The sequence below is a fragment of the Ctenocephalides felis genome, unplaced genomic scaffold (assembly GCF_003426905.1).
Source record: "Ctenocephalides felis isolate EL2017-DRISC unplaced genomic scaffold, ASM342690v1 CF-g0.4_SCAFFOLD_01170, whole genome shotgun sequence".
NCBI lineage: Eukaryota > Metazoa > Arthropoda > Insecta > Siphonaptera > Pulicidae > Ctenocephalides > Ctenocephalides felis.
The window spans coordinates 79157555-79171319 of record NW_020537324.1 but is presented as its reverse complement, the minus strand read 5'-3'; the positions used below and the strand labels follow the sequence as shown (position 1 = coordinate 79171319).

Below are 13765 nucleotides of genomic sequence, written 5' to 3'. Positions count from 1 at the left end.
AAGAGCAAAATTGTATTGTATAATTTATAATTGTAAAACTGAGAAGTTCTCATTGGAGTTCTTCTTTGGCATCGCTCTTAAAATATTGTCATTTTAGCTCATAGAAATCTTTATGTATTTCTGATTGCTAAATAAAACTGAGTTAAAAAAAAAAAAATGCATGGTGATGTTCACTGCAGTGAAAATAGATGCAGCAGACTAAATACATGGGAGTATATTTGCCCGAAAATGTTGTAAGTTGTCTAGAAACGTTGTAGATTGTCTGAAAATGTTGTAAATTGTTTAAAAAGACAGTAGATTATTAACTTCCCGTAGGGTAGTTATGGTAATGGGCCGAAAATCGAAAATGAAAATTTTTGCATTTCTCGACGATTTGAAGGTTTCTGAACAATTTTAAAGGGCGTACCTCAGAAACTAAATGGATTTGCGTGTGTGTAAGTGTGTGTGTGTATTGCATGTCCGCGTTTTCGGGCGCACGGATCAACCGATTTGAATGGTTCAAAGATCATTCGATTCCTATTGATAAAGAGATGTGCTGATTAGTTTTTGGCAAAGGCAGGTCCAGCCGTTCCGGAGATACGGAGCAAAGAGTGCAGAAAATAGAAATTGAGTTTTTGAGACATCGGAGCATTGGATTTGAATGATCCAAAAATCATTCAGTTCGTAATGATGGGGAGAAGTGGTGTATAATTTTTGGCAAAGACAGGTCCAGCGGTTTCGGAGATACAGAGCTAAATGTGCAAAAAATGGCAGTTTTTGAGAGAACTGAGCGTCCGATTTAAATGATTCAAAGAACTTGCTGCTTGTTTCAACAAAATAATTGCTTTTGGAAAAAAAAATTTTGTTCAATTTTTTTTTTAATTTTTTGTATATCGAAAATAATTCAGATTTTATTTTTTAATTCTAACTGAAGTTCGAATATAATTTAAACAAATAATTTCAACTTTGCAATTCAGTTTATATAATTCTTATAAATATTAGAAAATGTTACAATATATTGTGTGATTTATAATATATAATAGTAATAGCTATTACTAGTATATATAATAATCTATTTGAAAACATTCATATTCGTCAAACATTTCGTTACGGTACGGGAAGTTCCAGTAATTTGCTTCAAGGCATGATGCCACCCACCCCACTAGTTTACATCTATTTCAAACTTTTTATATATAAAAATTTTAAAAATATTCAAATCTACCGCCAGTAAATTTAGTTCCCGTTTTCCCCACCGACAGCGCCTCTGTCTTAATTAATGGCGTATATGCAACATGCAACAGTGTGCACGCCGTCAGTCACAAATGGCGTTTTGAAGGGTGGAAATGACTCTTCAGTCATTTTAAATATTGTTTTTACTTATTTTTAACCCTTTAAGTGCCTTAAGTGTGATGTGGATCGTAGCGTAGACATTCCTTAATCAACTTGCAGTATTTTTTGTACTTAAATTGTGTAAGTATATTGTGTAAATAGTATAATTTTGATACCGTTAAATCTGTATGACGTTTGTAATAGACAAGGAAAAATAATTCCTTGAAGATAAAAGAAATTGCATAAAACTTGGCAACATAAACCTTGTTTGTGGTAAAGTTTATGTATATGTATTTATTTCGGTTTTATCTTATGTTATTCATAAGTTTTTATGTTTTTTTGAAAAGTTAGGTTAGGACGTATTAGTCATACAATAATAAATGTAGTACTGTTTGCAAAAGATCTTAATGCAAATTAAATATAAGAATTTTTTAATAAAAATGCACCATGTGCTACTTATTTTGCATTAACATCAATTTTTAGCTTGACATAAACTATGAGAGTCTCTATTAACTATTAGGTTGATATAAAATTATTATTGTGTCATGTGTATCGGTATTCATTTTTATATTCATGGGTGTATATATATATATATATATATATATATATACTCAATAATAAAAATTAAAAGTATAAATATATACAGTAGGCCCTCGCTTTACACGGCACTCTGGGTACACGGTTCCCATACTACACGGAGCTAAAAATCCGACATCCCTCCGACTACACGGACTTCTTATTACACGGTATTTGGTCAACAGCCCATAAGTTCGTTGTGCAAAAGGGTATTGTTGTAAATTTTGTTATCGACTTTTATCTTTTAGACATGCCTGATTGTATAATAGCCGCCTAAGAACACGTTTGAGCTGATTACTGCGTCGCGCCAATTTTGAATAAGGTGTCAATTTCGTCACGTCATTTACGTCATTTCGTCCGTATTTCTCCTACTTCAAGTTGTATTTCTTGGTCTCCATACAACGCGATAAAAATCGTGCGATTGTACCAACTCTGAGTCTCTCATAACACGGTTCCCATACTGCACTATGTAAGGTTCCATAGAACGCACTACGAATTAGCCTGAATTGTATGTTAAATACGAGTTTCTTATAGCACGGTTCCTATACTGCACGGTACGCACTTGCCGCGTAAAGCGAGGGTTTACTGTATTGTATATTTATAGTATTATTATTATATTTAATACAATGTGTCCTTTCTCCATTTCAGGTGTTCCATTCCATTATCAATCATAAAAATGCCTATACTAGCAGCCTCCGATGACAGTGCTGAGGTACGAGTGAAGACTGTGTATCAAGGCGATGTTATGATCACTTACATCATGCCCAACATCACATTAGACGAGCTGTGCTCGGAGATGAAGGATATTTGTAGATTTGCTAATGACCAGGTAAGAAAATAGAAAGTAGTCATAGTAAGACATATAATTGTAGTCTTGAGAATTCTTTTGGAGTCTTTTGTGATCATTGTATTATTTAATTATAAGTATACTGATGAACTAGATGCCAGTACACATTAGATATTCTTACAATAGGTTAGATAAATTAAAATCTGAAAGAAAATTTCTGAATAACATAAGTTTACTTTTTTAATTAACAAGTTTCAAATCTAAATTGATTTAATTTTTTTATAACATATTTAATAAAGTATATGTACTTTGAATTAATGAATTAACAATAATCTATATGTCTATTGTAATTATAATTCAAAACAATAATCAATTAATTACAGGTTCCACTAGTTTTTATATAATCAGAAAATATTAAAAAGTATCAGTTAGACATAATTAGCATTTTAACAATTAGTGTTTTTTTATCTTTGCAGGTGTTCACAATGAAATGGGTAGACGATGAAGGTGATCCTTGTATAATTTCAACACAGTTGGAACTTGATGAGGCTTTGAGGTTGTACGAGTTGAATCGAGATCCTGAGTTGATCATCCATGGTAAGTGGTAGTTTGTAATATGTATACAATATAATATATATATATACGTGTATATATATATATATATATATATATATATATATATATATATATATATATATATTTATATATATATATATATATATGTATAATCAACAAATAAATACAAATCAATGGTCTAAATAATATAAAAAATTAGAAGAAAAAAAATATTTAAACAGAATATCACATTTTTCTTTAACTGAATTTTGTGATCATAAAATAAGCTTTGGCAATATTTATTGATCAAAACTTTCATACAATTTATTTTAATAAAAAAATTAATAAAACCAGTGAATTAGTGTTTGTGATAAATGAGCATACATATTACAAAATTATTATTAAATAGCCACACTTATAAATGTTATACAGGGCATGTAGTAGATGAAAAATTATTATTGTTCACAATTATTAAATCAATCTTTCATTTTTTCAATTGGATATATACAATCGATCAGAATCTTGATACTGAATGAAATTATTTGCTGACTGTATACACGTATAATGTTTAGAAGAATTTCTACAGTGAGAAATTTTTGTTAATGAATATATTATCTAGTCAACCCATTATTTTTTAATATTCATTCAGAAAATTTTAGATAAATCCATTATTTTTTTATTTTCGATTTGCTTTTTTGACTTTCTTCATTTTTTAACTTGTTGTTCACATAAAAATGATTTCATTGATCACATACCATTGTGAATTTATTTTAGACCTAACCTAATTTTATTTGGTGCCCTTTGTATGCTGGATTCGTTTTCACATACCTAAAACCATGAGTTCACGTTGGAACTATTATTACCTTTTTATAGAGATTGTGTAAATAAAATTTCAATTTGGTTCAGCAGTCAGAAGTTCATTTGAGACAAACATTGTGACATGTGTATATATATATTAACCTAAACCATACTTTTAACATGTCCAATCCTACTATTTTATATATTGAAAAGAATTGTGACCTTAGAAAGATAGTTGAGTCGTGACTTATATCCTTTAATACTTGTGTCAAGAAACGTAATTCCTCTAATCTTTTACATGACAGTTACAAAGTCATTATAAATTTCATGAAGAGTTCTTAAGCTTACGTTCATTATATCTCTTCTCCTCTTTTGGTTTTCACGCCCCGCAACCACTCACTCTACCGTACGTGCCGCGTAACCCTGAATTCATTTGTGTTACTATTATGCACAGCGAGCGAACATCACACAATATTAGGAGAGCAATAGGTGCTCCTTTAATTTTTCTCTTTATTACTTACTATTAGTTATGATGTTCTTTTGCACAAGTTTAGTGTTTAATAAATCTTATATAATTTTTTTTTGAGTTTTTTGTGTCTTTTCTGGTTTGTTTACTGAATGATGACACACATTAAGTGTCGAAACGTTAATAAAGAATTTTTCTATTTTATTCTTTATTTTAATTCGACGATTGGGCTGCAAAATATTTCATATATATATATATATATATATATATATATATATATAAAATACTTTTATATCTGGAGGATTCTCTTGAAGAACACTTAGAAATTTTATGATAAAATTTCTCTGAATCTTATCTCTGAAAAGGCGAGCTTTATGTTTGATTGTCTGTCTGTCTGTCTTGGAAATTGATTGACTCTATTAATAGATAGTAGAGTACTAGAACGACACATATGTATGCAGATGGATTTTGTGCATGTGCTTCTCACATTGAATACTTGAAACAATTGCCTTGGTAATTATATATACATATATATATATATATATATATATATATATACATATAATGCACTTGTTCTCAATCTACAACTGAATTTAAATATCTAACCCCTTTTGGTGTTTTTTGATACTATAATCCCACGATTGCTTATTTAGCTTTCTGAAGGCAGTACTTCATGATTTTGCCAAAATTCTGATTTACTAATTTTGTTTCCTCGACGATTTTATTTTTTGTGCAAATTTACATGATCATTAAAAAATGCTTGTATTGCATAAAATAATTTAGCTGTTAACTCGTTGTTAGTTGTTAAAAACATAATTAATTTGAAGATTTTAACGAATCTTTGGACAATGTTAGAGTTTCTATTAACGACTCTAACATACATAGGGTACTCCTACTGCTACATTTTTAAAATTTTATATATTTGTTGAGTATAATTACTGGTATATTTATATGGTATTTTATATAATTACTGGTAAATTTACACCATCATTTTCTTATTGATTAAATCGGTCATTTACACATGCCAGGAGGTTTCTACAAATACCACTTACGCCTAGTTATGTTTTCGTTCTTAATAATGTTGAGAATCCTTTGTAATGTCACGATATATATTACGATATGTATATATCTGTTTGACCAATTGACTTCTGTAATGAATATTCGTTTGAAAAATAGTGCAAGTGTATTGAGCTCTTTTCACACCAGACTTATTATTTAGCTAGCATTCATTAATTAAATCTATCGAGCGATGATTACAAATGGGTAATGCAATAACGATAAAAAATTCGATACTGGTATTTTTTCGATTTTACAACCGGCATTAATATTATTTTAAGAAATAGGAAGAAAAAAGAGTACGCGTAAGGTTTACACGCGATTGAAGTAAAATTTTTTGCTATTGTACAAGATGGCATTTAAGTAAAAATAAATACATCATATAACATTTTTGAATAATGTTCATTAGTAATATGGTAACACTCCTAATGCACACATTTATTAGTGTCGACCAATATACACATACATATAATGATAAATTATAAATTATATAATATTTGAAAACAATAATGTAGTTAAAGTCATACTTCAAATGCGACATGATCGGTTTGTCATTGTAATAAGCATTTAGAAATAAACCTTCATTGGAGAAATGAAGCAATTGCTGCTCAATAAATTCTATAATATTCGTTCACACAGTGGATTATGTTGACAACGCCAAACAAATATTGTTTTCACAATTTCACTCATCCTGTAACAATTGTGTTTGAAGAACTTCATGTAATTAAAATTAACATACATTCATTTACTGTTTGTATTTTTTTACTTTTTCGCTGACGATATAATCTCATTCCTTGAACAGCTGTAATATCCGTCTTGCCTAACAAATTGAAGCCATACTTTTATATTTGTTTTATTTATCAAGCCCTGCACATAGCTTGATCTATGAATCATTTGCTTTTTTTATGTGAACGTTAATGCTATGATCATCATCAATATTACGAGGTAATAAATTAACCATATTATTAATGTCAACAGGCACATTTATAATTTGGCCAAACATTCGAAATTGTCCATTTGCATGTCGCAATCGTCTAATTTGCATGAGACACAACCTAGGTGAAATTAACCTTTCAGATACAGTATCTAGTTTAGGTAGAAAATTTGGTATAGGTGGAAATACAAACCCGGTTAATTTACACAAAGTGGGAATTTTACCCGAATTTAATGCCTTTCGACAAGTTTGACATCCAACCTGATTATTTGAATCAATATTGAGAAAACCATTATTAAGAATTTGTTTTTGAGCTTCATTTAATATTTCTAAGTCACTTTGAAACCAAAGTCGATCACACACAAAACATACATATCCAAAGCTATCATTTGTAAATTGTTTTTCAAACAATTTTAGTGCATTCTTAAACAAATTGAAGTCTTTATATGGAAGTTCGAATACTTCTTTTGACTCTTGCAAAAAATCAGTTCTTGTCACATTGTTAGTCACATTATATGCAGAATCATTAATTTGCAGTCGACGTGATGTAGTTGCTGTATCAGAAAAAGCAACAGCAGTACTTTCATCTAAAAAGATAACAGAATAATATGTTTAAATGTGAATAGTTGAAGCGTTTTTCAGGAGTCAAATAGCAAAAAAAGATTCATTCATCTAGAATGATGTTTACATTAACATCTAAATTGATACCTGGCTCAAGATTTTCTAATAAATTGGCAGTAACTGACTGGCGATACAGTTTCATTCTTTGAGCAATCTTCTCTTGCCTATAAAAATAAAAATAAAATTTTCCATTTTAGTAATAACCTCAAAGGTATATAGTAACCTCGATAAACTGAAGTAATACAAATTACTTCAATAAACTTACATTTCTTACGCAGCGCAGATTTTTCAGATGTTCCATTATTTGCGATTATTTGCACTACAATTATTTATGGGGGACGTGATAAAATATTCTTCCGATCCTGACATTTACTTTTTATTAACTCACGATTTAATACCACTATTTAACCTTAAAATGTTTTGACATAACACCGGAAATTTCAACAATATGCTTCACGCTTTCGGTGACGTATGCATGTATAAAGCACGCTTTCGGTGACGTGTAAAGTCACACATACAAAGAAGCCTTGCACAAGTACGACCAATCAGAATCGACCCGTATAGAAATCATTCATCGAGAGCGAATGACTCTCACTCCAGCTTGGCGTAACAATTTCCGTTGCATTTGTACGGATTTACACCCGTGTCGCGCCTAAAGAAGTTTTACTTCAAAAATATCTAATTATTATCCAATGTTTATTAACAATTAAAACGGTACTTCTAGCAAAATTTGCTAAATGTAATTATAATTATTACTTTATTTTTTTTTATCCCGTGTTAGTGTGAAAAAAGCCTCACCCGTCCACTTCGGCCGCGCCGTTTGAAAATTAGTACCACCGTCTCTGCGTCGAACACTCGCACTCCTCGCAATTCTTATATGTGTTTTTACATATCGAATATGTTTTTAATTGTTCAACATAAACTATTCACAAACAATTATTTAAAACAATGCATTAATCTAAGTGTTAACTATTAGCAGCAATTGATAATAAGCGCGATTTTTGAATATTTCGAATTCAAAATAACATTTTTTAACTACGTGCAATCGACTAGGCTCGGATGGATGTAGTGTGTACGTTCTCATTGTTTAAATAAATAAATTGTGAATTTTTGTTTTAGTGTTTGCTTAAATTGTTTAAGTCTTTTGTAATTCGGTCATTGATTTTTGAAGTGATTTTTTTACTTATGGGAAGAGGAAAATAAATTTAATAATGGACACGATATGAATTTGTTTGGTACAAAATTTATTTATTTTTATTTGTTTGTTTACCAAAATGGTGTTATATGATTTGACTATGTTTGTGTTATTTTTAAAAGATATGTCAAGTGAAAATATATAATTTTTGTGGACCTTTTGTGCCGGCAAGGATATAATAATGGTGTGTTTTCGTTTTCGTGCACGTAAGTATTTTTTAAAAATACTTCTAATATTTATTAACTTCTCGAAGGAGGTATTTATATTTTTATCAGAAAAAGCATTTGGCTTATTTAAGTTTTGTCGGCGTTTCAAGTCATTTTGAATCGTAGGAAAAAGTTTGTGTATGCTTGAGCTAAAATTTGTATTTTCTTCGATGGTTCCTCAAAAATAGCTAAACCAATTTTAAAAATTTAAATAAGGATAAGGATTGTTGAAATTTGAAGGTTAAGGACACCTGAAATTTGTCTTTTTGTTGACAATTTCTCAAAAATAGCTAAACCAATTTTAAAAATTCAAATAAGGATAAGGGTTGCTAAAATTTGAAGGCTGAGGACAGCTGAAATTTGTCTTTTTGTCGACAATTTCTCAAAAATATCTAACCAATGGACAGCTAATGACAGCTAAAATTTGTCTTTTTGTTGACAATTTCTCAAAAATAGCTGAACCAATTTAAAAAATTTAAATAAGGATAAGGATTTTGCCTGACGATTGTCCAAGTCGTTTCTTTGTGATAAGCAGAGAAATGTACAATTTTTTGTCTAAATTTCAGCCAAAAATTCACAATCTGTTTTGAATATTTAGAATAGAACAAATTGAAAAGATATCATTTGGGAATCGTACTAATTAGCTTTTGGTGAATATCAGTCGTGCAGTTTTTCTGTCATTAATTGTTGAAATGCTGAAATTGTCAAGTTAAAAACATTTCTATGATAAATTTCATCCTCAAATATTAGAGGCCTACTAATTACAGTTAGTATAAGCCTGTTTGAAAGATATCAATTGGAAATTCTATTGATTTGTTTTTAGTAAAAGCGAACATTATTATTTCGAAATACACAATTGAAAATTGCATATAATTATCAAGGAGTCAATTCTGCGGTAACGTATGGCAACGATATCTTATCATTCTTTCTTGGTACTAAAAACTGTAAAAATACTATCTAACTGCTATACGATCAGGGGTAAAGAGTGTAAAATTCGCCCGATCGTACAGTAAATAGATAGAATTTTTACAGTTTTTAGTACTACAATGAATATTTTGGTATACATCTGTTGGAAATCAAGCAGGCTACATAGACAGAAAAGGAGCATTTTTTGGGGATTTAAAAAAATATAGATTTTGATGCAGCACCATAATCACTGGTCTTTTGTGACTACTTATAAGGTACGTCCAGTCCTCGGTTCATTGTAGTTAACGCATTTACTACCTGACACCGGACTTGTGTTGGTATACCCATTTTGTATACCCAAACCTCAGTGTTTATTGCTAACACAAAAATTTATTCTGAGCCTAGACTTTGGGTCATGAATTGAATGCACTAACAAGTGGTCATTGGAATCGCAATTCAACCTCTCCTTGTCCGTTAACTCACCAAATCGTCTTTTGATGCATAAGACTTAAGACTTCGATTCATATCTGATTCGAGAATCCGATGTATGATCCAAAGGGCTACAGAAGTCAATAAGGTTATTATAATCATTGCGAAAATCCATATTCTTACAGAGCGCCATTTATTTACCCAAAATATTATAGAAATTAAAATAAATGCAGTAGATCGTGGCCGAATCTTTGAAGTTTACCAAGACATCGAGGTTCAGGAAATTTACCACGTGATTTATATTCAGAACCGTATGCAGAGCATGAAGATGATGGAAGGTCGAATTGCCTGCCATATTGGTGGATCTGCCGACGAAACTGTCATTTATTCCATTGAATGAACTACTAATTGACCAGTACCACAACACTGCTATAATCTGCTTTCCCACTATATGTTTATAACCCTTGTAAATAATATATATATATATATATATATATATATATATATATATATATATATATATATGTTTCCCTGTATTTTTTAAACTTTGAGGTCAACACTGGGCAGGGAGTGTGTGGGGAATCAAGCAGGCTAGACATGGTGGAAAAACAATATAACTGGTCATTTTTGTTTTATAAAATTTTATAATCAATAAATCGTTTATATTTTCATCCAATGGATTTTATAATTTTATATTCACAAGTTTTTCCTAAACATCAAAATGCATTCGATTCGTATTGATAAGGAGACGTGCTGATTATTTTTTGGCAAATGCAGGTCTAGCCGTTTCGAAGATACGGGACAAAAAGTGCAAAAAATGGCAGGCTTTGAGATAACAAATAATGATAATTCTAGTTTATATAATATTTATTCATAGACATTTTTATTGACTGATTATTTTTATTCTTCGAATGTTTAATTACGGTACGGGAAGTTCCAGCAATTTGCCTTAAGGCACGATGCTATGTACCACTAGATGAGATAAAAAGCTTAAGTCTACATTTCTTCAATCCATTCCCATTAATGAAGCAGAAAAAAAGAGTCTCTAATAACAGGCATCGGCTTTCTGCTTACTCCGCTCCAAGCTCCGTTCTCTTCTCTCTCGGCTCTTTCCGTCGAGGCGCAATCGGCATTGCGCAGCCCTCTCCGGAGCACCCCCGGGAAGCCCCCGACGTTGCCGGTCGTTACAAAGGCCGTGTCATCGTTTAACATCGGGAGGACGCGGAAACTGGACTTATTTGGGAATGGTAATATGGAAAATTACAGGAGAAAAGAATTAGATATTGTTAGACATTTTCACAAAGGCTACGTCTATTTGGATCATTATGTTATTATAAGTGCAATAGCTTAATATAAAATTATTAGTACTGATGTGTTACTCTTATAAAACTTCCCGAAGGAGAAGTTTATGTTTTCATAAAAAAATCCGATTCGCTAATTTTATGTTTTCTCGACGTTTCAAGCCATTGTGAATCGAATGAGACCAAATTTAAGGAAAAACTATGTGTGAGTGTATGTGAACAGATTTTTTGCCGTAAATCGACGTTTACTCGAAAAACGGCTGGACCGATTTAAAAAATTTAAAAGCCATTCGATGTATCTCGATGAGGACTATCGTTTGTCAGTTTTGTTCTACGATCGTCCAAGCCCTTTCTTTGTAAATCGCAGAAAAGTGAAAAAATTTTCGTCCACGTTTTAGTCCGCAATTCTGAATCGATTATGAAAATTCAAAAACCGTTCGAAAGGTATTGATTCGGAATCGTGCTGATTAGTTTTTGGTAAAGATCGGCCGGGCCGTTTTCTTGTAATAAAATGTTAAAAAAAAATTTTTCTACGATTTTTATTATTTTTTGGCGATAGATACCATAGTCTACTAGATCATACTAAAATATTACGGCCCTACGACAACTCGTTTAGCTTTAAAAATTCGACAAAGTTTTCAAAAGTTAGTATCGTTTTTTTGGCATTTGTCAAAATTAGACCTTTCATCGACGATTGCCTAAAAATGCCTGAACCGATTTCACAAATTTAAAAACCATTTGATGTGTCTCAATAAGGACTATCGTTTGTCTCAATAAGGACTATCGTTTGTCAGTTTTGTGCGACAATCTGCCAAAACGTTTCTTTGCCATTTGGGAAAAAGTGTTAAACTTTTCGTCCACGTTTAAGCTCAAACTACCGAATCGATTTTAAAAAATCAAAAACTGTTCGAAAGACATTAATTGGGAATGCTACTGATTAGTTTTAGGTGAAAATCTACCGAGCCGTTTTCTTATAATTAACTGTTGAAAAAAAATTAAGACGATGTTTATGGACCTTTTTTGGGCGATATATACCATGGTCTTATAGAACTTACTGAATTATTGCGGCTTTACGTCAACTAGTTTAATTTTAAAAATTCATCAAAGTTTGAGAAGATGAGTAGTTTTTTTGTTAAAATTAAACTTAGACGATTCACTTGGTATAACGATAGAGTACTTGGTCTTAATAAACGTAATAAATCATTAAAGTCCTACGAAAACTGGTTCAATTATATAAATTGTTGATTTTTGAAAATTTGCTTTTAGAAAATACTCCGATTAACGTGTTTGTTCGTTTTCAATTTTGTGTAATAAATCCACTCGGAATACTTTTAATCACTCATAAAATAATTTATTTATTATTGGTTAAGTCGATTATTTACATATATCGGGAAGTTCATGTAACTTGCCTCAAGGCTAAATACCAAACCAACTAGTTTTAAATTGATTTTTGGTGTCGAAAGTTCCAGCAATTTGCCTTAAGGCACGATGCTATACACCACTACTTTGAAATTATGTAATCATCCTAGTTCATTTTTATGAATTAAACTTTACAATAAACGTACTCAATCAGTATGTATTATAATCGAAGCGTACTAGATTAAATAAGAAACCCTATAAATTGGACGCGCTCTGATTTTCAACCGGGATTCTTTAAATAATATTAAATCAGTAATCATATATTATATCATACTAGCAAACCCGACGAACTCCGTTTTGCCACCAGATGGTTTCGTGAGAAAGATGAAGAAATTATTTGTCTGTTTTATATTTGAGAAGGAAAAATGTGATTTTAATATACAACAGTAATGAATTTATTTCGATTACAAAAATGAAGTGTTTTATAGTTGAACTTCTCTAAGTAAATGAAAGTGAATCTGCAAATTATCCGTTTCATTGAAGTGCTTTTTGGTAAACCACATTTTTTGTTTTTTGGTCTGACGTTAACACAAACAAAGCGGATGGTTTTCCAACTCGTGAACAGGCAACGTATAACTGCCCATGTAAAAAACTATGATTTTCTAAATAATCTATTTGAAATTTATCCCGCAAACACTAAGCGATTGGCCTTGCGGCTTGTTATTGCAAACGCAAGGCGAACTGGAAATTGCAATCGTTTGAAGTCAAACGGAAGACCAGTCGGAATCATTGGTATGTCACCAAATCGCCAGCAATTTTTGATTGAATGGTGAAATTCAGTGCGTGTACATATAATTATTGTTTGCGGCAAGAATTATTCGTTGACATAACCAAGCATAATTCTGATAATTCTCACTAATGTCATTACTCGAATTTTTAATTACGGTGCGTGAAGTTCCAGCAATTTGCATTAGGGCACGATGCCATGCACCTCTAATTTTCTTAGCTATAAACCTTGTGGAGCCCGAGACCTTTCCAACGAAAAGCAAAAATTGTCGAAATCGGTTCGTGCGTTCTGGAGTTACTTCGTCAGGAAGGAAATCCCGACTTATTTTTATATATACTAAAAAACATTTATTATTCCTCTGTCACAATAGCTTATAAGATAAATTGTATCTTGATTGCTATAAATAAATAAATATAAATATAAAATAAAAAAAAATATTGTTCCTCGAATATTTCATTACGGTACGGGAAGTTGCTACTTT

General features: G+C 31.0%; 1 protein-coding gene across 1 annotated transcript in view; it reads left to right on the top strand.

Moving 5' to 3' along the window:
* The first annotated feature begins 2599 nt into the window (after window positions 1–2599).
* Window positions 2600–13765, top strand: part of LOC113365662 (atypical protein kinase C) — an 89160-nt gene continuing 77994 nt past the window's right edge. The window contains exons 1-2 of the mRNA XM_026607178.1: window positions 2600–2713; window positions 3148–3268. Coding sequence (XP_026462963.1) covers window positions 2630–2713; window positions 3148–3268 — 205 coding nt within the window. The 5' untranslated portion in view covers window positions 2600–2629. The remainder of the gene's footprint in view (window positions 2714–3147; window positions 3269–13765) is intronic.